The 23155-nt window shown below is 42.2% G+C and overlaps 1 protein-coding gene across 4 annotated transcripts in view; it reads right to left on the reverse strand.

Moving 5' to 3' along the window:
* klhl32 (kelch-like family member 32) overlaps positions 1-22847 on the reverse strand; it is a 23298-nt gene extending 451 nt beyond the window's left edge. Inside the window, exons 1-10 of one of the 4 annotated variants that reach the window (XM_058053211.1) lie at positions 22673-22847; positions 21599-21714; positions 19416-19593; positions 14167-14274; positions 9977-10075; positions 8085-8300; positions 3142-3868; positions 2267-2325; positions 1025-1217; positions 566-660 (exon numbers count right to left, since the gene is read on the reverse strand). In XM_058053211.1, coding sequence (XP_057909194.1) covers positions 566-660; positions 1025-1217; positions 2267-2325; positions 3142-3868; positions 8085-8300; positions 9977-10075; positions 14167-14274; positions 19416-19593; positions 21599-21711 — 1788 coding nt within the window. In that variant the 5' untranslated portion in view covers positions 21712-21714; positions 22673-22847. The other 3 variants (XM_058053210.1, XM_058053209.1, XM_058053212.1) reach the window with 3 other exon arrangements.
* Positions 22848-23155: the final 308 nt, after the last annotated feature.

Raw genomic sequence — 23155 nt, forward strand, 5'->3', positions numbered from 1 at the left:
TCAAAAGAAAGACATGGAAAGACTCAACTTTCATTTATTTTTGACTGAAACTCACAATATGAGAAAAACTAATATGAGAAAAACTATTTCTTAAATTTGGTCCCGCAATGTCTACTGTTAAGTAAATATAATGTTTACGGATAAGAATAGATATTATATGTACTTAATAGGCATATGTGCAACACAGTATCCCACAATGCTACGTGAGCGGGATGGCTTTTTTCCCCATCTGTTTGTCTGTAAAAGCTGCATGTGATTGGTCCAAATTTAATTGGGAAGGAGGGGTTAAACAAACATATCACAGATGTTAGCGCACAAAAAGGAAGGAAGGAGAGGAGCAAGATTGAAAGAAATGTGAGGAAAGTGAGCAGTTTCCCACCTTAGAAATACATTTTTAACACTATTTGAGCCCTACAGACATGACCTAACACCCCTATAGTTGCCTTTACATCCAGTATAGTATGAGGAAAGTCATTAAATGTTTGATTTAATACGCTTATTTTTTTCAACCATGAAACGTTTAGATCATTAGGAATGAAACAATCGTGTTGGCGGCATCTGTTACCTGAATGCATGCCAGAGGCTCATTGGTCCAAATGGAGTAGCCTCCAACCACGTAGATCCTGTCATCATGGACTGCTACTCCAGACTCATTCTGACCTGGGGAGGAGAAGTAAGATAATTCTACTAACCCCCAAGTAGAAGACACTGACAGTCTTAGGCTGAAATATCGACTTTTAAATTGTTGAAGATACTCCATTCATTTTCTATGCTGGAGCCTATCCCAGCTGGAGCCATTATCTTCCCTCTATTTTTAAGTGGGATGTAAATGGTCCTTTATTTAATGCACGGAATGTACCAAAAGTGGCCCCCTAAAGTGGCTACGATTGGCTGGCGACCAGTTCAGGGTGTGCCCCGCCTCTTTCCCGAGCTGCACCATTCCAACACTTTTGAAGGGGTGTGTACAAGTTCACCTGTGAGCACCCCCCCCCCCCCCCCCCCCCCACACACACACTTCCCTCACCTGTGAGGAGGCTGAAGGAGCACCGTGTCCACTGGTCCACATCCAGGTTGTAGGAATCGATGTGGCGCACCAAAATCCGGTCGTTATTGTAGTCCAGGTCGTTGCCCCCGAGCACATAGAGCTTCCTTCTCACTGCCGCCATGACATGGTAGACCCGCCTCTGTAACATGGGACTGCGAGCTAACCACTGGTCCTGAAAAGGAGTTGAACGAGGGGTTAATCGGCAAAAGAAAGTGGGACGACGAAGGTGAAATGTATGTACTATGAGAGGGAGAGAAGTGAAGGGGAGGCAGATGAATAGGAATATTAATATTTAAGCATATCTATGCAATGGGTAATTGATGTATGTGCAGTATAGTAGATAAATAACGTGACACCGGGGCTCTGCTTTGTACTAATGACTTCCCTCCCCATTTCTAATCATATGTTTCAGCCACTCCATTTTACACACACAGTCCCTGCTCATTTCACTAAGTGTGTTGAAGCTTATTTTGTGTTGGAGAATGTGTGTGTGTGAAAGGGAGCGAGGGCTTGATTGAGGAACAGAATGTGTGTGTGTGTCTGCTGGGAGCTGACGGGTGGCCATCTGTTGAGGGTAGAGTGGGTGGGGGGGTTGCTGTTGCTCTGGCAGGTGAATGTAAATTCATGGTGAATACAAATGAGCCTCTCTCTTTCTCTCTCTCCCTCGCTCTCTCTCTCGTGCATCCGTTCCCTCCCTTCCAGGCCAACATGTACAAACACAAACCCATATGGATGCACGCCTCACACTTATACATGCCGCATACCTCCACGTTATCCGATGCCTTACTAAGACGGGCCTCGTTAACAGCTGGCTCATATGCATACACAAACACACACTGCAGCTCACTTCATTACACTGTAATTGACTGTGTGAATATTGCATGCTTAAAATCATATTTTATTATACAGTATTTGATTTCATAACACACTGACGATTTTATGTTAAAGGAATGCCTTTATAAAGCACACAAACATTACAGGATTTAAAAAAAAATTATACATATAAAGATACAGCTTTAGGCTTTTACTTTTTTGCTGATTGGCTGGTAAAAAAATAGAAACAGGGAGATCTGAGGCGCAGCAGCTGATTGATGTCATATGACATCTACAAAGTGACGTTTATGACATGGGTGACACATGCGATTGACCCACACTACCTTCAACATAATGGGTACCCCTGGCATAGTGTTTATGTCCACCATCTTGGTGACAGATAGCTACCTGCTCCGGCTCATAGACCATCAAACGATTCTGGTACTGAGCTGTGTTTGTCACTCCACCTGTGGAAAAATAGCAAAGAGTAAACCTTTGCAGGCAATGGTGTTTTACTGGACTGATACTAGTACTGGTACTATTAACTGGTACCAGTACTGGTACTAGTGCAGCTTGTGGTTACCGTTGTTGTTCTTTGTTCTAATTTATCCCAAAGCATTCATTCATTCGCTACCGCTTTTTCCTCACGAGGGTCGTGGGGGTGCTGGAGCCTATCCCAGCTGTCTTCGGGCGAGAGGCGGGGTACACCCTGGACTGGTCGCCAGCCAATCACAGGGCACATATAGACAAACGACCATTCACACTCACATTCATACCTATGGACAATTTGGAGTCGCCAATTAACCTAGCATGTTTTTGGAATGTGGGAGGAAAGCCACGCATGCACGGGGAGAACATGCAAACTCTACACAGGGATGTCCGAGGGTGAAATTGAACCCTCATCTCCTAGCTGTGAGGTCTAAGTGCTAACCACTCGACCGCCGTGCAGCCTTCATCCCAAAGCAATCTGATGCAATTCCATACCAAACTTATCCAACAAGTGCTTTATGGACAGGAATGCTGGAATTAACGAATACAGTGTAATATGGATAAATCCAACGGCTGGGTGTTAGGGCACTGCCTGGAAATGACCCGGCACGGGTGGCATGAAAGGCAGCATTGTGTACCGTAACACTACCTATGCATTCACATATAGTACAGGATATTCCCATTTCTATGGAAAGATCCTTAAATATCCCCCCAAGTTTGCTTTGGACTATTCCGCTACTTTTACCCACATGGTGTACGTGTAGAATGAAGATCACCTTTGGTGTGTACTGTACCTGAGACCCAGAGCAGATTTTCAGCCACACAGCCAGCATGACAGGAAAGCGAGCGGTCAAACGGTTGCACATACATCCACTTGTTCTTCTTGGGACAGTATCGCTCCACCGAGGGAAGCACCTGCCTCAGCTCGTTCCTGCCGCCAACCGCATAAAGGTACTGGCCCAAAGCTCCCAGTACAAAATGTTCTCTGCAAGCCTTCATGGGAGCTATCTCGGTCCAACGGTTGGCCCTGGGGTCGTATCGACACGCAGTCCTTACTGCACACGTCCTCCCACTGGTGTGCTCCATCTCCCCTCCGACAACAAAGAGGAAGTTCCCCATTACAGACACACAGTGGTGGCTGCGCCCAGTGGGCATTGGCGCCAGCTCGCTCCAGTTTGACCCGCCTGCCACACGTACGTGGTCCTGTGCAGCCGGATTGAAGTAACGTAACTCCTGGACTCTGCATACCTCCCGTTTCCTTCCACCGGCGATGTAGAGCGTTAGGGACTGGAAGCGAGGCCTGGTGCGTGCTGACTGGTGGAGGGGCTGTGCAAAGGTGGCGTGGTGGTAATTCAGGGCTTCTTCCACCAGGGTGGCGACAGTGGGGCTGGACTGGACCAGTGGGTGGCTGCAGGCTAGATGATGTAGGGTTGAGACGTCCATCAGGCCATAGCGGACATGCTGGAGAAGATCCTCGGTGTACTGGTAGCGGCAGTCGTGTTCCAACCACATCACCACAAACTAAGAAAGGGGAGACAAAGCGGTGATAAAGATACACTTGTTCAATTCCAGCAAGATAACTTTTAAACATTGTCACCATCAGCTACCTGCTCATAAGTCAGTGGGCATGATTGATTTGAAAACTTTGAAGATCTCCATATTTACTTACAATCATAAACCAAAAACCATATTGACAGTAATGGAGACCAATATCTGTGCATGTTGTGCAATAAAGACATGAAAACAAGGGGCTGCACGGCGGTTGAGTGGTTAGCGCGCAGACCCTTGTTCAATCCCACCCTCGGCCATCTCTGTGTGGAGTTTGCATGTTTGCATGCGTGGGTTTTCTCCGGGTACTCCGGTTTCCTCCCACATTCCAAAAACATGCTAGGTTAATTGGCGACTCCAAATTGTCCATAGGTATGAATGTGAGTGTGAATGGTTGTTTGTCTATATGTGCCCTGTGATTGGCTGGCGACCAGTCATGACATCATAGACCGGCAACATACCTAATCTGCTTCTACAGGATGCACGCCATATTGTACGCTAACCGTAAAATGAACGAAAACCAAAGCAAAATTTTGGGGTCAATTTCCAATGTTAACCAAAAAAACATGGGCGGACTCTAACCAAGGTTCCACTACACTAAATTTAACTAATCTGTAGTTTTTTAGCATCATGACAACAGTGCATTGCAATATTTACAATCTTAGCTTGAGGAAAAGACAGAACTACAGAACTGATTAGTACATCACAGAAAAAAACCCACAAATCTCCCACAATGCCATACAAAAATACACCCAATAGGTGGACAGCAGCAGAAAAAAATGACATCATAGCGTGTTGTGCTCCATCCCAAATGAGGTGCACATCTTGTCACAGAATAATATGATCTATCAGCACCGGCGCTCATAAAAATAGATACAATAATCCTTTATTCGTCCCACAGTGAAGAAATTCAAAACAGTTAAAAAAAAAATCAGTAAAGAAAACACAGATTTGCAAACAACAGCGAAAGGCTGACTTGAGGGGGGGGAAACAGTGGAGGACTCCTAATCGTAATTATTTTTCAAGATGCCTGCAGGCTATTATGGAAAGACTCAAGCAAACACAACATCCACGAGTAAAGGCTGTAAATATCCATGGGCGCACTCTTTTGTTTCATGCGGGCGAACTGCGTAATTGAACTTGACTTGTGGAAGGTTATTTAGATGCTGAGAGGTGTGAATGTGGGCAAGATGTCTGGAGATTACCCATTTCATTATCGTGCAAACAAAGTGCATTTTTACTGATCTTTCTTGAAGTAGAAAATGCTCTGATAGGCAACTTTGGTCAAAATTGCGTCAAAGCAATAAAAAAAATACAGAATGCGGTGCATTTTTGTGTGCCGTTACGTCGTTATCATAGCTTTTGCGTTAGTTTTCCTTCAAAAGCATCTCTGCCTTCCGTTCTCTGTCATTCACCCTGCCTCTCTCCTCTTCATAGCTCAGCGGTGACAGTGTGTGTGTGCGTGTGTATACACATGTGTGCGGGTTTGCGCGGTGACAGCTGACTGTGAAGGTCACGCCGCATCACACAACTTCCTCGGGGCACAGAATAAATGAACTCCTTCCGCCCCACGCTGAAAGAAAAAGTGCTAGTGTGTGCGTGCACGCTTCTATGTACGTAAAAAGGGTAAAGAGGGGAAGAGATAGTGAGGGGGGAGAGCGGAGGGGAGGGTGGGGGGGGGGGTGAGCTACATGAAGGCATAGCAAAGGATGGCAAGAAAGAAGAGGGAGGAACAAAGCCAGAGAAAATGTGATTTTCCTAGCGTGAGAGACTCTGAGAAAACTCACAGTGATGATGATTGACAGCTAAGCTATATCGGTCTGATATTGGTGTGCCCACCTCCCCCTCACACTTTCGGACGATGGCCCCCGCTTCCCGTTCGCTTCCGTCTGATGCTCAAATTAACCTTCTGGGCGCAGTGAAGGAGGCCCAAAGCAGCCTAATCAGACACTGATTATGGCGGCGGCGGCTGGTTAAGGGGTCAGGGTAATTGTGCCATCAGAGGCCTGATTGTTTTCAATCAGACGAGCAGGCGACTGACAGCTGGGGGATTGGGGCCCTGATGGAGGCGCGGAGGGCCTAATCAGAGACGAGAAGGGGCAAAAGAGAGAAAGGGAGAGAGAGAGAGAGTGATGGAGGGAGGGCGCAAGGGGGGGGAGGCTGATTGGCGCAAATGAACAGTCAAAACGGCAAGTCCTCACGCGGCACCGCCGCTTCACACCACAGTCGACGCACACACCTTGACACTTCATCAGACAGGCACACACTCGCACATGCTTGCTTACACACATGCATGAATGGATGACAATCAATCACACACACACACACACACACACACACACAGTCAGGAAAAAGAGCATTGTGATTGCAGGCTAACACAAACAAACAGTATATGAGATGCAGATGGCAGTGTTTCATTTGTTCTATTAGACTGTGCATGTGCTATGTGTTGTGTCAATCATTTTTTTTAGTTGTGTTTGGCTGGCTTTGAAATTAGTCTTAAGTTGCAAGCTCTGATTATTGTTTCTCATATCTCGGTATTGTTTTTGAAGCGACAGTGCAAGCATGTATTGTTCTATTTCAAGTTATTTTACAGTTACGAGTGTGTAGTTAAGTTTAAAGGGGACCGTTTATGCTAATTTCCGGCCCTTTGTACTGAGTTGTGGACTCCAAAGGAGCAGTTACACGCAATAACCCGCTTTGTAGATCTTCCAGAATATGCACCTATTCCAGCTGTATATCCTTGGCTTTGCAAAACAAGCTGTTTAATTTATTCAATAATTTTATTTTTTTTATAAATAAATAATTTATTTATTTATAAATTTATTTATTTATAAATTCATTCATTCATTCTCGACCGCTTTTCCTCACAAGGGTCGCGAGGAGGTGCTGGAGCCTATCCCAGCTGTCTTCGGTGTACACCCTGGACTGGTCGCCAGCCAATCACAGGGCACATATAGACAAACAACCATTCACACTCACATTCATACCTATGGACAATTTGGAGTCGCCAATTAACCTAGCATGTTTTTGGAATGTGGGAGGAAACCGGAGTACCCGGAGAAAACCCACGCATTCACGGGGAGAACATACAAACTCCACACAGAGATAGTCGAGGGTGGAATTGAACCCTGGTCTCCTAGCTGTGAGGTCTGCACACTAACCACTAGACCGCCGTGCCGCCCATAATTATAATTAAATAATTTAAAATTATTTATTTATTCTATTATTTATTTAATTTTATAATTTATTCCACCTACTCCCGGCCTCGGGGCACGCCCACTCCACTGTGATTAGTGACACTCCCAAGCGCTCCCGAGGACTTCTGGACTACTGCCGATGTCGGGGTAAGTTAATAATTAAATAAACCCTTTGGAGAGCTATTTGTTTTAAGTTTTAACCGGTAACCCCTTGTTCCTGCATCTTTTAAAATTGTATTGGATAACTAAAATGTGACTTATAACGCCGTCGTAGGAACAAAACATCCGTCAGAAGGAGGCTACTGACCCTGTGACCCCACCAACAACACTCGACAAATGGTGAGTGTGCAGCCATGGACCCGAACCACCCTCAATCATAGACATGTTGTCTATGGAGCAGTAGTTGATAGTAATGCGCAAATGAGTTAGTTTGCCAACTAACATTAACTCCTACAAGATGAAACAAGGAGACAAACACCAAAAAAGGAAATAGGTACTGGAGTTATAATGTTGCCACCAATGAGGCCTTCCAGAAGCTATGGACAGAAACAAGATGGCTATTTACTTTGCAATTCGGTTTCGTTGTGCACCCCTGAATTTTCTCCTAAAATGTTAAGTTAGAGGGCACTGTGCTCCTTGTAAAAATGTTAGTCTGGACCTCTTGCATTGTATAAATATGGACGTTTCCATTCCATGAGACATGAGGTACTGTAATACAAATAACTTAGAACCATCTTGCAGGACTTTAAAGCTAAACTTGCTACTCACAAGACTTTAATCTGTAGCTGTCCAACTACACGTTTCAGTTGCATTGTTTCCCGTTCCTCCAAACTACAGGACACGCAAGCATTAATCGCACATTTAAAATCTAGTGGTGTTACACAGAAATTACATCAATGTGTTATTAAATTCAGTCTCACTTAAGTTAAATGCCGTAAGTTGTTGCAAAACTAGTAATCACACACGCGCACACACACACTCTTCCATACCTTCCATATCTCTTCTTCACTCAGCGAGGTGAGGCGGTCACTCTTGAGCACCTCCTTGAGTAGGCGATAAGGCAGCTGCAGGGCTTCCTCCTGGCGGTTCTGGCTCAGCTCAGAGAGGTGACCTACCAAAAAGTCCACCACGGCCTCTTCCAAGGCAGGCAGGTGGAAGAGGTCGGCCACTCGGTACAACTCCAAGTAGTTCACGCTGCTCAGTTCCTGCAGGGGAAGGATAACATGCACGGGGAGCATTCAGAGCGCAGGAAAAAGGGACGCCAGTTGAGGGTCTATAAGATTTAAAGGAAAACTGTGTTGTGTTGGGAATTTTGCCCATCATCCACATTCCTAATTTGAGACATGAACATGTATTTCTATTTTATGCGCATTCTAAAGAGGTAGTATGCAGTACTGGCAGTAAGTATTACTTGTTATCATGTAGACTGGATATAAAGCCATGGTGTTTTAATAGTGGGCATATTTGTGTGCATTAACTAACTGCCTCTTTTTTAGCTGTTTTTATATCTTTAGAACACACAGAAAAGAGAAAGACGTGTGTTCATGTCGCACATAAGAATTGTAGATAATGGGCAAAATTTAAAAAAATAAAAAAGTGCAGTTGTCCTTAAAAAATGATGAAAAATGACTTGCATACATATGTGCAGTAGAAATGATATTAAGACAAAGAAAAGCCAAAGAAAAGATCTCTTACTTTGGTCAACTGTGCCGTTAGCATCCTCTCAGTGACTGCACACACCAAAATACTACAATAATGCTGAAGCGGTATATTTAAGAACTAATGCTACACAGTCCCATTTGCTAAACATTTGTTACACAGTGCATGGGCTTTATCAGACAAGCCACAAATGTGCAGTTTTTACATTAAGTGTTAGCTGATTTCAATCTCACTGTGTAATGAAAAAGCAGTGAGGGAGAAAGGCAGTACGTGTGGATTTTTTTTTTTTTTTTTTTTAATCTTGGTAAACTGAGCTTGAAATGGAAGGACACTGCCATCTTGTGGCAGCTTTTGATATAAAACAGTGCAGATATGCTCTCCAGTACATTGCATTAATCCTTAGATGCATAAGTGGGTCAAAAATGGACAAATTCTTGAAATATCTTTGTAATGAAAAATTTTTATCATTTCATATTCCAGGTATTCCTCAAAAAACATGTTTTTGATATCATGACATTCACATTTTTGACTTACCTTTTATACATTTTAAGACATTTTTGTTTTTGTGTTACTACCCCAACCTTCCATAAGTGGGTCAAAAATGACCTGGTCAGGTTGTTTTCTTGAAATATCATTGTAATGACATTTTTTTTATCGTTTCATATTCCAGGTATTCCTCAAAAAACATGTTTTTGATATTATGCCATTCACGTTTTTAACTTACCTTTTATACATTTTAAGAAGTTTTTGTGTTACTACCCCAACCTTCCATAAGTGGGTCTGCATGCATTTTCTATGGAATCCAATAGGAACCTTTGATTCTTATCAACTTATCAACTCCTAAATATAATACTAAATATCATACAAGTGATTTTTCCTAACCAAAATGGCAAAATTGGCATAAAAACACATTGATTCTAGTATGGGTCATTTTTGACCCACTTATGGAAGAGTGTAGGGTCCTGTCACTCATGCATCTAAACATGTAATAAGATAAACCGCTTCCACACTAGAAGTAAAACAGTAGTATGATAGTAGTAATACTAATGTGTAAGCAAGTGTATACGACTTTCTCTGTATAAAAAGTACACACATCAATGGATTCAATAGCAATATTTGTGTAATTAAAAGAGATTAGCTGGAACTTTGTGCAGTGTGTAGTGGTCACGACATCATGTACTGGATCTAGTGAATTGTCGAAGAGGATGTTTGGTTTTAGTACCTGGATGAGGTAGTGGGAGCAAATGCTGAGGAGCTCCAGCAGTTGGAGGTGGCTCCCAGCAGACAAAACATCCTGAATCACTGCTGGCTCCAGCACAATCTGGACAAAGTAGAGGAAAAGTTGTTGAGTCGCATGTCTCATATAAAAGTGCAGGTGGAGTTTTTGGAGTAATTGGAGTCATTTTTTAGTTTTCCTATAGAATGTAGCCTACCTAGCATTTTTATGTTTTTTCTTAGTTGAGTTGGAGCAACACAACCATAGTTTGTAGCCTTATACACAAAAAGAACAGATCCCTAATTATAATTATCAATAAAAAAATACATGTAATCATATTGTCCCTTATTTTTATTCCAACAAGATGACATGATCCGCCTACCTTGGATGTGTCCTCACCAAGCCACCATGAGACTGACATTTCCATCATGTGTGCAGATGCTGAGGTCTGACCGTCTAGACAAGGTACTTTCAAGTGTAATGTAAAAATGAATTACAATGATGGACATGTCTGTTGGGCTTAATCGTCGGCTGAATTGAATTTTGCTGTTATTTTATGTTGCATTATTTTTTGCACCTGCTGCCCTCATCATTTCGAGATGCTGCTCTGTTTTTATAGCTTACATCAGTTCTGTCCTCCTTTCCGTCTTTAGATTTATATGTGCCCAATTACAATACGGCAGCAAATAGTACTTCCGCAGTGGTTTTTCTTTCTGTTTATTAAGATTAAGATATTATTGTGATTTTCAGAGAGTCTGTGAATGCATCTCATGGCCGTCATGTGACAATGAGGACGTGTCATTGGTGTTCCAACACTGCAGTCGATGTGTTCAGGTGAGAATAAAGTTACAAAATCCCGTCACACTTTGCGTGACCATGTGTGGAAATTACACTATGCTTCCCATCTGCCGTCATAACAGACGTGTGGCTTGACGTGATGTGCAAGCGTTAATTACACACTAAATTTGAACATAATTAATGAAATAAATGAGTTGCCGCCATTAATGTGCTATTTCTGACAGCCCTATTGTCTCAACAAGTCATTAAAAACATCATGATCAATAGTCAACTAAAATAACATGTTCTCCTATACTATCACCAGACTTTTTCCGACCGAATCAGACAACTCGTGCGGCCTGAGTGGACTCACCTTGGCTTTAGAGGGCAGAAGCAAACCTTTGCTAATCCACTGTGCAGTGCTGTCCTACTTAACCACAGAGCCGTGACTGCATCAGTAGTACGAGGTGAGAAAAACGACAACATCAGTGTCTGACTCCACTGCCTGTCACAACTACTCAGTGGTGGGCTGAAGTGTTAGGAGTATTTTTTTTTTGTGTGCAAAATCTTACCTTCAGATTTTATGGGTCGGAGAACGGCAAAATAGGTGTTTTTCATCTTGGTGGAACAAAGAAATGTGTGACTGTCTGTCCACATTATGATGTAATTTTACCAACATCGGCTCATTAGCATTCATGTGAACACATTATTCTGCTTGATTTTGACAGAAGTTGCAGCATTTTGTTCCTCATCACATTAGGGTTTGTTATTTATTACAACTCCTATATCGTTTATCAACTCCGATAAAGTTGGGTTGGGTAGCTAGCACTGGAAGTCCTTGTTAGCACTTGGGAATGTGACCAAATACAGTGGAGTGGGCGTGCCTGGAGGCGGGCTGTGTTTGGAATAAATTAAAACAGACCGCTTCACGGGAAGCACAAAATCCAAAGAAATACAGCTGGAATAGGTGCAGATTCTGGAAGCTCTATTGGGGTCCACACCTCAATACAAAGGGCCGAAAAATGACCATAATAGGTCCCTATGCGATTGCGTCATATAACTTTTTTTCTTTTTTCAAAATAAACCCACTATGAATGTTAGCTATGCTGCGTTTAATGCACCTGAACTTCACATGACCAAAGTCAGTGTTTTGCAACACATTGTCTGCTTCAGTGTGGGAGTGAGGAGAGCTCTTTCTGGACTTTTACTGCGCCAAGTACTTACGAGCTGTTACCTGGAGACGAACAACTGCTGTAATGAGCGTGTAAAGGGCACGCATCTGCTATGAACTTATATATTTTTGAGAGAAATGTAGTTTTACAACCATATAAAAATGCCAAAATAGCTGTCGTGCGTCATGGCATTCAAAGTCAATCTAAGGCAAGGCATGGTAACATTTGGAAAAAGGTCCAAGGGCCACAGAGTTAATCACCCCCATCCCATTCTCTTCAGAAAAATGAAAATGAATATCACAAAAAATATCAACTGCAGTGACTTTTATCGAATAACAATAACGTAAAGGTTTGTCTGAGCCAAGGTGAGGGTCAGTGAACGCAACATATTAAATTACAGTTGATATAAGACACATAAGATTTGGGGTGCCGGTGCCTCAGGAAAGAGAGCAGGTCATCCATCCTCTGTTGTGTCCTTGAACAAGACACGTCACCCACCTTGCCTCCGGTGCTGCCCGCATTGTTGCACAACTGTGACTAAATTCTTGGTGGTGGTGGGACAGGCCGTAGACATGAATTGGCAGATTTGGCAAATGTAGCCATGAGATTAGTCCCTGCAATCTTTAGTTGACCACCAGGGGGGACTATTGCTGTGTTCCTTTGTCAAATAATTAGAACATGAAAACCAAATAACATATCAGAGTCCATGGACAGAAATATGTGGTTATAGCAACACAGTTAGGGGGATCCTCCACCAAAAACAAAATTATTTTTTGCTGTTTTTTCTGACTTTGGTTGTTGCTATAGTCCGGCATGGAGGTTTGTATAACGGGTCATTGAACACGTCGCCTGTCAGCCTGTTTTTACTGAAGAACTTTGCTCTGGCTTGCTAAATTGGTCTTCCATTGCTCCATTTTCGCATCTTCTCTCTGCTACTCACCGCTCCCTCCCAAGCTGATGCTTGCTCAGCTGATGCTAAAAATCCCAAACACAATGAGGGTGTAACTAACCGTTTTTTTCCACCCCCATCGCAAATTCGAGCTGTTTATTCGTCGGTATCGCTAGGACCTCATGTGGTAGCATGTCTCGTCAACCTGCAGGCCCGTATGACATGTGGCTGAAGGATTTTAGTAGGTCATTATTTACGGTGTGGGGATAAGCATATTGCCCTCATCTCATCTGCTATCATCTCCTCTAGGCAGACAGGAGCTGAGCCAATCCATGCAGAGAGGCTTGCAAGCCTGCTGTTGACCTAGATACACTCCCTAACCAACTACTATTTGCTCATTTCCACCATGGAAATAAAATTAGGAGTAATTACAACGTGAGTTCCGGGGCCTGTCGCTCGGCTCTTTATTGGACTGAATAAACCTGACGGTACAAAGGTCAGCAAAGGTCGTAAGAAATGAACACACACTTGTTATGACTTGCAAGAGTACGAAAACAGCAGAAAACGAACAGTGTGTCTTCCAATGATGTGTGTTGACAAAAAAACTGTTCTTTTGTGGTTCAACGTGATTGAGCCGCCGCCACACATTCCCACCACTCGATCCACAGCCACGCTGCGGAATGAGATTATGCTGCTGAGATTAAAATGGTAATCTGCAAAAGCCTTGTTATGATTTATTTAGGTGATGTGGTTGGCACTGGTGAAGAGTGACAGTCGGTACGATATTAAAGTCATCTTCATTTATCTATCTTTTCATTTACAGTACATATATTTAATCATATTTGTAAATATAGTTATATTTGTTCTGCTGGCTCACACTGGTGAAAGAAGCATAAGTATACTTAAATATTTAAGTATGTATGTACAAGTTTACCACAGGTGAGCATCCATTCACTCATCCATGATGCATTTACTGCCTTACAGAAATTTGGATATGTTTAACTCTTTTCAAAAATGTGCGTTGCAAAGGGAGACACAAGAATGAGACATAAGAGCTGCGGGTTGCCGACTCATGGATTAGTAACGCTAACCGAATACATTTTTACTATATTAATTTAAATCTAATTATTCCGTTCCAGAGAGACAGCCAGCAATGTCAACACAAAACACATTTTTATAGTTTTAGAATTATTATTTACACGCCATCTTCCTATTTTGATGAGTTACTTCTTAAATCCGATGGTGTTTCTCACACATTGTGCCACATTGTGTTTTTCAATGGAAGTAAAAGTTTCCTAAATATGCTAATTTATATTCAAAATATCTCCAATCAAGAGTCTTGGTCTGGTTTTGCTTACCTGTCCAGTGTAGGCAAAGTCCAAGGCGTGCTTCAGTCCGACACTGGTGACTCCTTGTAGAGTTACTTCATCTGCCACGCTCTCCACCATGCACAGGCTGAACATGGCCTGAAGACACACAGCCAAACATGGAGGTCAGCTATAGGATTTTGACGTGTATTTCTTCTTCTTCTTTGAGTTGGTGTTGCACATCTGGACAGCAAAATGAACTGCATTAGCATAGATTATATATCTCACTATAATATATATATTCTCTCCTTTGGTCATGCACAAAGCAGCGTGTGTACCACCACCAGACGTGCAAAATCAACGCCCATGCAGTCTGAACCTGCTGATTGCAATTACAGATTTGTGTGAATGGAATGGAAAGGAGGTTATTGATTGCTGCAATCAATAACTACATAGGGTTTAAGCCATTGATCAGGCAAATGGGTGATGTTACAGACATGGACATGATGCAGATTGCTTCGTGTTTATATCAACTCTCTCAACTCTGATAAGAAATTAGGGAAAAAAAACGTTAAACCAAGTAAAACGTAAACATCTATTCTGGTCAACTATGGCTATAAAGTTGCATTTACTTAGTTTGTTCAAGTCAATCGGTTTGCATGTCTATTTTAAGTAAGGTTAACTAATTGGGTTTTTCAGTGAATGCATCATACAGAGAAATAAATCTAATCAATATCACCACTTAATTTAGCAATATAAGGCGAATACAAAATAAAAGTTGAAAGCAATACTTTTTCAATGTGTGTCTGACTGAGCAATATCTGCCTAGCCCCAAAATACCAGTTCATAATTTGACTTGGTGATATTTTAATTTGTTGGTTAGTTCGTTTGCAAAACCATTTTTGTCCCCCATTGGGGGCATGACAGAAAATAATTGAGAACCACTTCAGTAGGGCAAAGGGATGCAGTCACCCAGCACATCCATCACATTTTAGTTATGTGCATGTCAGTGTCTAATTTTGCGGTTAAGATAATTTGATTTATGGAGTCAAATTTTGGAATTCAATAACAGACATTCGTCAGAAAAAAAATAGCACAAGCAAACACAGATTTTAGTGTTGAGAGTCCAGTGTCCAACCACATTATATGCCTCATAGGCCCAGAGGCTGGCCTGTAAACGCACAGTTGTCCCAAAACCCCAATCCAATTCCTGCTGATTCATGACACACATGAACTTTAACTCAGCAATGCAATGCTTTCCTGCGGCAAATGGCCATGCAAGACTAGGAAGGACTTGAAGCTTGCACATCTCTGCTGTGAGCACAGCCTCGTTGAATTTAAGACTGAGCTAATTAAAAATCCACTGGTCCATTGAGCATGGAGTCCTGTGGCAAAACCGTAGTCTGCACACATGAGTGTTAAACACAGTAAAGCGGCTGGAGACACAGGCACCGAGCGAAAAGGGAAAACTGCTTGTACTTTGCATGTTCATCCACCCTTTAGTGTTATTACTGTGGGCACAGGCAGTGTTTGCAGAGCTGTTTGTCAGCGTGAATGTTCCTGACCTTGGTGTAGGTGCTGAGGGACAGCTGATGATGGATGGCTCTGCTGACCTGGAATATAGATCCAGTGCGGAAACACACTTGTTCACTGCAGTCCCTTTCCCAATGATGTTGCAGGGGGAATACGCTGATGAACTCAGCCTGACCTTCTGGCAAAATAAACATGGCTTCTTGTTTGATCAGAGACACCAGAACTTAGTTAAGCTTCCAGTATCCTCCTCTTTTAAGCCATACAGTCAAAAAACTACATTTAGATTAAATGTGACTTTCTTTAATCCAATGCAAATATCAGTACTGCAACTCTGGGTACTTGCCAGTACTCACACCAAGCTAGAAGAATGTTTTTTTTGTCTTTGTTGGACAACTAATCTGTTAACGATATAAAAACGCATTGTTTGACCCAGCGCTGTTTTTGGCGGCATTTTTATTTTTGTAATGCGGTCATTACACATTTTTTTTGGGACTACCAGTGTTTAGAAAACTCAGGTAGAGCTACTGATTATTGTGGGAAACAGCTATAAGCAACCCCGCTCCCTGTATGCACACTCTATAATGCTACACAGACAGCTACTTACATAAAATAAACACAGTTAGGACACTGATAAATTGTTACTTATTGTTACTCTTCTGACTCTTTGGCATGACCAAGTAACGATGTAAAGGCGTCAAGCTTCAGTAACCATTTGTCGGCTAGTCCAGCTGCATACTAGCCCATGTTCCCGAAACAGTCCAGTGTGAAATGCCCCTGACAGATTCAAATATTTTTCTTCTACTGGAAGGGAATCAGGAATTCCAACCACGTGTGCCTGATGGTGGCATCAAAACAAATGTAGCAAACAACGTAAACAAAGAAGCAGAGAGCGTATCTCGCCTACAGCCGCACCCATTAGGAAGCCCACCCTTCTGTGACATCACAAAAGTACAGTTTAACAACGACCTCTGAAACTGAGCGTTTTGAGCCATCCCAAACTTCTTTCAGGGCTCGTTTCCAAATCCGTAAACCTCATTATCTGGAACTTTGGCATCATTTAATATGAAAATGCAACATTTTAACTACATTTATAGGTCAGAAAATTGGAAAAAAGTCCTAATATTGTGAGAAACAAATTTGATTTAAAATTAGGTTAGGGAAAAAAGGTTATAGTTGACAGTAGGACAGTTGAATTTGCTGATGTTGTTTGGCATGGTTCGTCCGACAGTAGCCTGTTTTGTTTTTGCAATAAAGTGAATGTTGGCATTAGCCATAAACTGAGGAGCACCTGTATGACTTTTTACATCTTCTTGCATCTTCATTAAGGGCTTGCAGCAGTGGCACTGAGTCCTGTTGCACTGTCACAGGTAATGTTTCACTAGGACAATAATAGCTTTTAATGAGATTTGTGTTCCAACTCAAGGGTGTGTGTGTGTGTGACAGTGAGAAAGAGATGCTGGTGTGACTGATTTAATGTCCAGACGTCTTAGTAATGTGACGACATTGGAAGAGGCAGGTGACGCATTCAAGTAACTCACGCTTGGTCAGGTATTTCATTACAATCACTCACATCTGCTGAGCCGGATAATGCATTCATGTTTCCAAGTCACTCCTACGTGTACTGTATGCGTGTTGAGGGAGTTAGATGAAGGTGACAGAAACGGGGTTCCTACGGATCGGACATTTCCAAATGCCATACTTTTTCCAGATTTTTTTCCGGACTCGGTAAATAGATGTGTATCTTTACAGCTGCAACAATTAATGTAGCAACAGTTAATTGATTATACAATTTATTAATCAATTAATGAATTGGCTTTAATTGTTAATTGGCCATTCAGCTAGTTAATCTTCCCAAATGTTTTCCAGGATTGCCCTAGCAAGCACCTTTTTAGAAACACAGATCAATTAATTTCTTTATTTTTTAGCTATGTATCATTTTATACTTTTACACTACAGAACAGTGGTAACGGTCTTTCACATATGAATATTTTTCCATACTTTTAGTTTCCATTCCTTGGACTCTATAATGAGCTGCAACAATTAATCAATGAATTAATGGTTAATCGATAATTAATTGACAATTATTTTGAAACAATTTTTTTATTTAAATATCCTCTGATTTCAGCCTCTGAAGTATGAATATTTTTTTTTTCAAATTTCCTTAATCATCCATGAAAGCAGGCATAGTATCTTTTTGTTTTAACCAAAACAAGATATTCAATCAATCAATTAAACACATGGTAACTGTTCATATCCTCAATAATAATAATTAAGATAATAATATCATGAAAACACGAAGACCTCTCTCTGATTCATCTAATAATCCAAGCCGTCCGCATTACACATAGCAGCATTTGAAAATTGGATGAAAGAAGAAGAGGAAGGAGGACAGACAGGGGTTTGCCTCACCCATCTACCCTTTCTGAAGTGTGAGGTAAAAATAACCTTCACTCACACAGGAGATGTAATCCTACGGCAACTTTGATGAATTTAAGCTGCCCTTCATTTTCAAGAGGGATTAGTTTTGATTTCCTAATCTGCTCTGTGTCTCTAAAACAAATCTCATTGGTGCTTTTTTTTCCTTGCGCAGTCCATCTCATCTGACAGCAGATAGCAGCAGTCGGAGCTTTGCATTTATCTTAAATTGACGAAAGCTTTGACAAGAAACATGAGGGGTGCAACCAGATGAAGAAACGTGCTGTAGCCTCTTTACTGTGTCAGTGATTTATATTTTGTGCAAATGAAAACTGGAACTGAAAAGTGTGATTTCTTAGCTCTTCTCTGATTATTCGATAATTGTCTGGCAAATGTATTTTCCCAATGAGTTAAAGAAAATGAACTTGACATGGTGAAGTGCAGTGTGCTAAGACTAAGAACCAGGTGCTCTACTAACTGAGCTGTTATTCTATTGCTAATTCCCATAATACATTGCTGCTCTGCTCTTTAAAATGTTGTTAATATTACAGGTTTGTTATATAATTAGCTTTTTGTCATTCCATGGAGTATTGGTAGATGCCCTTTGTGTATTTATTTACTCGGTGTTAATGTTCTATTTTTTGTCCATCGGACAACATGACTACACACGTATCCTTTCATGCCCATTTTCAATTGGAAAATGCAGTCTCAAAAGAGCCACATCTGACCTGTTAGCCGTAGCTTCCGTGCTGTAGCCCTTTTACCACCCTGTAGCAAGTACAATTTCCATTGCAGCCATGTGTGGGTACATGGTCTATGGGGGGCATCACACTGTGAATAATATAGTGTGTCTAATTCATTCTAATTTAGTTAGACAATAAACTATGAACAAAGCCATGCACAAGCCTCATAAGGGTTATTTCTGTCTAAATTAGTCGTGTTATGTAAAGTTTGAAGGTGGTTCGGAATTTTTTGTCGAAAACTGTACGGGCTGGATACAATACAATTCAGGAAATAAAATAAAATCTGTAGCCTTTGTCAGTTTTAACAGTTACCTACACTGCTGAAAGCCACAGAGGAAATATTTTGGCTTCATATCTGTGATGCAGTCCATCACTATGATATGCAGTGTATTAGATTTCTGTTATGACAAAGGAAATCAGGGCGGTCTCAGAGTTTCACAATAAAATGACCCACTGACAATATGTTCACTGTCAGGTTTTCCCTCTTGACTGAGTGCTCTGATCTGTGCAGTGACGGCTCAAAAAAAAAAAAACGTTCAAATTAAAACCCGAAAAATGTCCCGAACGCTAACCGAAGTTCCACTATATATAATTAGGTTCCAAACTCACCCGGAAATAATCGCTGCATGCCGCCAAAATGGCTTTGTGGGCATGAAACTTTTGCTCCCCTGCCACCAGCGTGACATCGCACAGAAGTCCGTCCTTCCTCTGCTGGTTAAGAGCGGCAAGCACGGTGTCCTGATGGGACTTGGACTGGCAGAGTCTTTGTCCTGTCAGCATCTCCCTGCTGAAGGAGACACATACATTATGCAGTATAACCGAGTACAATATCCATCCATCCATTTTTCTCACTCGGGTCACGGGTATGCTGGAGCCTATCCCAGCTCTCTTTGGGCGAGAGGCGGGGTACGCCCTGGACTGGTTGCCAGCCAATCACGGGGCACATATAGACAAACAACCATTCACACTAACATTCATACCATAACCTAGAATGTTTTGGAATGTGGGAGGAAACCGGAGTACCCGGAGAAAACCCACACATGCACGGGGAGAACATGCAAACTTTGCCATCTCTGTGTGGAGTTTGCATGTTCTCCCCTTGCATGCGTGGGTTTTCTCCCACATCCCAAAAAAGCATCCTGACACGCATTGTTTGATGACTGTATCTGCCCATCATGACTTACTAATTTCCCACAATTGATAAGACACTGGAGAATTGAATGTGTCAGTCACTGTGTCTAAATGACTGACAGGTTGACACACTCTAATTGCTTTGGGCTCATGTGGCCAGACCAGGACATATTTTCTAAAATCTTGTGCTGCTCTATCATTAGTATGCCACCCGAGCATCCAAATCCATCTCTGTCCACTTACAGTGTCGGCCATCCCTGTGAGTGCTGCAGCCTGCCAGGAGGCAACACTCTGTGGTGATGGGGTGAAAGACAGAGAACATAATGGGCGTGTGTGGGTTTGCATGCCAGTGTGTGCATTACGGGCCACAAGTGAGATGAATGATGAGTCAGGTTGTTTGTTTGGAGATTGGACCTGATGGAAGCGCCCAAGGAGAAAATGACAATATATACCTTGCTGCATGGATGTGACAGGAAGTGACATTATATAAAACCTGATGAGGGATGTTTACTATGTAGAATTTGTATATTGTGCAAAAGACTTTAAGAAAATGATGAAATGTATACAGTGTTCCCTCATTCATCATGGGTAGGTTCCCAAAATAAGCCAAAAGCCGAAGTAAACAACCTCATTTTTTTTTAACAATTATTATATATGTTTTAAGGCTGTAAAACCAGTCACCATAATATATGTATACTTCTGTAGACACGCAATAGCATTTTCTCAAAAATGTTCAACACTTCCTTTTGAATTTGAATGATCAACCTACAGGTTGGAGACAAGAAATTATTACATTACTCCCATATTTCACTCCTGTGACCGTGCCTTTTCGTCCTGGCACCGTTCTCCTGAACCGCAGCGTTTTTGTATCCTTGTTAAAACATATTGCTCCAGTACTCCTGTGGCAGTTCAACAGGTTTTTCTTTTTTTAAAGAAAATACAGCAAAAGCAGTGTTTCCCACATGACTGGAATCTATTTGTGGTGGTGGTGGGTTGGTGGCGCACTTATGTAATCATCTGATTTACATAACAGACCATAATGCATTAGTAAAAAGTGGGTAAAAACAAATATGTTTAGAGAACAAATGAACTTTCTTTCTATTATTTGTTTAGAGAGGGGCCCACAGCAGCACCCGCCGCTTGTTGAGAAGAGTGATGTGCGTTCATGTTAGTCGCCAAATGACTCTATTAGATTTGTAGCTAGGGTTTGATTACTTATAGCGACTTTGTCACGAAGTTGGCGACTCCCCTGCTGCGTTTTCTTATTATCTGGCAGACCAGGTGCATTATAATGTGTTTGGGTGAGGGCAAACAGTTTGGGCCGAATGTATTGGTGGCGGCCCAAATTAAATGGGAAACACTTTGAAATGAAGCAAATTCATCCTAGCTTTAACACGGCCTGGCTTAGCATGGCGCATTCCTAAAGCAAAAGGCGTAGAATGTTACGGTATGGCAGCGTTTTTGATACAGTTGCTGTGTTAAACTGCCATTCATCTTCGTGTTCTTATATAGGACAGTCAGGCATGAGGCACACATCTGCGTTAACCGATAAATACCTGCTATCGCGGCCAATACTGCATTTGATGAATACCTTGGCGTGTCAAGAGCATTTAAAAAAGCTACACAGTTTTCAGTTTGTATACACAAACCAGGTTCTTTACCTGAGGCCTGGTTCAGAAGGCATGCCCCTGGAAGCAGAACGAAGGGACTCTTGTGGCGGAGGGGGTGCTAAGCGTCTCCTGAGGACCTTAGTCTCCTCGGTGGCAACACACATCAGCTTGATAGGACGGAACACAGTGTCAGCTTTAGTCAGTCCATCCACTCAACTGCAGTGTGCCCCCCCCCCCTCCACACACACACACACACACACCTCGTGGAATGCGTGAAGATGCAACTGGCGCCAACTTCTGTCTTGACTCTGACTTTGATCATTGATCCTTTTTCAACACAATGAACTGTGGCAGCCAATGAGAAATAACGGACGCCATGTTCTTTTCATAGATTACACACTGGATCCTACGAATATCTCTCAGTGCATGTGAGTACAGTAGAGGTCAGTACTGTGAAATTCATGTGGCTTTCCACGCTTACTGACCACACGGCACATGAACTGTACATAGCGGCTATTTGTGGGTATCTTAAAGCTTGTGTACCTACGAACACACATGGAAGCATCGTCTCTAGTGATGGCGGCACTGAGTGTACCGCTGACTCCTTTTGAGAGTAGTTCCCGGCAAGATGTAGTTATCGATCCATTCATGAGTGACCTTCAGATACACGGCCACAGGCAAATGCATCTGACTGATGGCGGACAGGGGGAGCTACCTTACATCTCCAGTGGCAGGCTGACATATTACATTAACTTACAGTACATGATGAAAGAGGAACATATAATCACAATATTGTACGTGACACTCGACTGAGTCATTTGTAGCTGAATATGATGATCTGTGAGGGGAAAAAAACCCGGATGAAAATACAATAAATAAAGATTCAGTCACAAACACGTCGTGAAATGGTGATGAAAGGAAGGTTTGGGCTACCAGAGAAGTAGACATCTTTGTTGCATTGACAGTCACTTTGGGAAAAAGCTTCCAGCTGTCAAAAGGTTTCCTAGCAACAGACCAGCGCCTCGCTCCAAAACCGGGAAGGTGGTCTTCCCATGCTGGCGTAAACTTCCATAACACACAATATACTGAACATAGTCACATGTGGCAATGTTATAGCTCACACACCTCATCAGCGTCCAGTCCTCGTCAGCGTCCTCTGTGACAAAAATGTCATTTCATGTCCAGGCACTCCGCTTTTGAAGCACATCAGCCGACAGAAAAGAGAAAGAGCAACAACCGCGAGCAAACGGCACTTTATCTGTGTTAGTGTAGCACCTAAATTGTAACAACAAAACTCCGCCTCCCCTATGGTCACATGAATGTGGACAAATAGGGGGACATAGCGCCTCCACGTGGTATATATGGAAATAGCAATGTATCAATGTGAGTCCATCACTGCTGGACACTGTTTGGACACTAGGGGGCCTCCGAGGACAGGACGACGTCATGACGTAATTACGCAACAATGTAGCAAGAATGAGCCAGGCTAATTAAATAAATCACCAGTGTTTTGGTTTAATTATGAATTACATATCCAGTCAATCCATCAAATATAATACGTAATATTTTTTATTTTTTTATGTAGTTATTTTGCATTATTGACTTTAT

The sequence above is a fragment of the Doryrhamphus excisus genome, chromosome 17 (genome assembly GCF_030265055.1).
Source record: "Doryrhamphus excisus isolate RoL2022-K1 chromosome 17, RoL_Dexc_1.0, whole genome shotgun sequence".
Lineage (NCBI taxonomy): Eukaryota > Metazoa > Chordata > Actinopteri > Syngnathiformes > Syngnathidae > Doryrhamphus > Doryrhamphus excisus.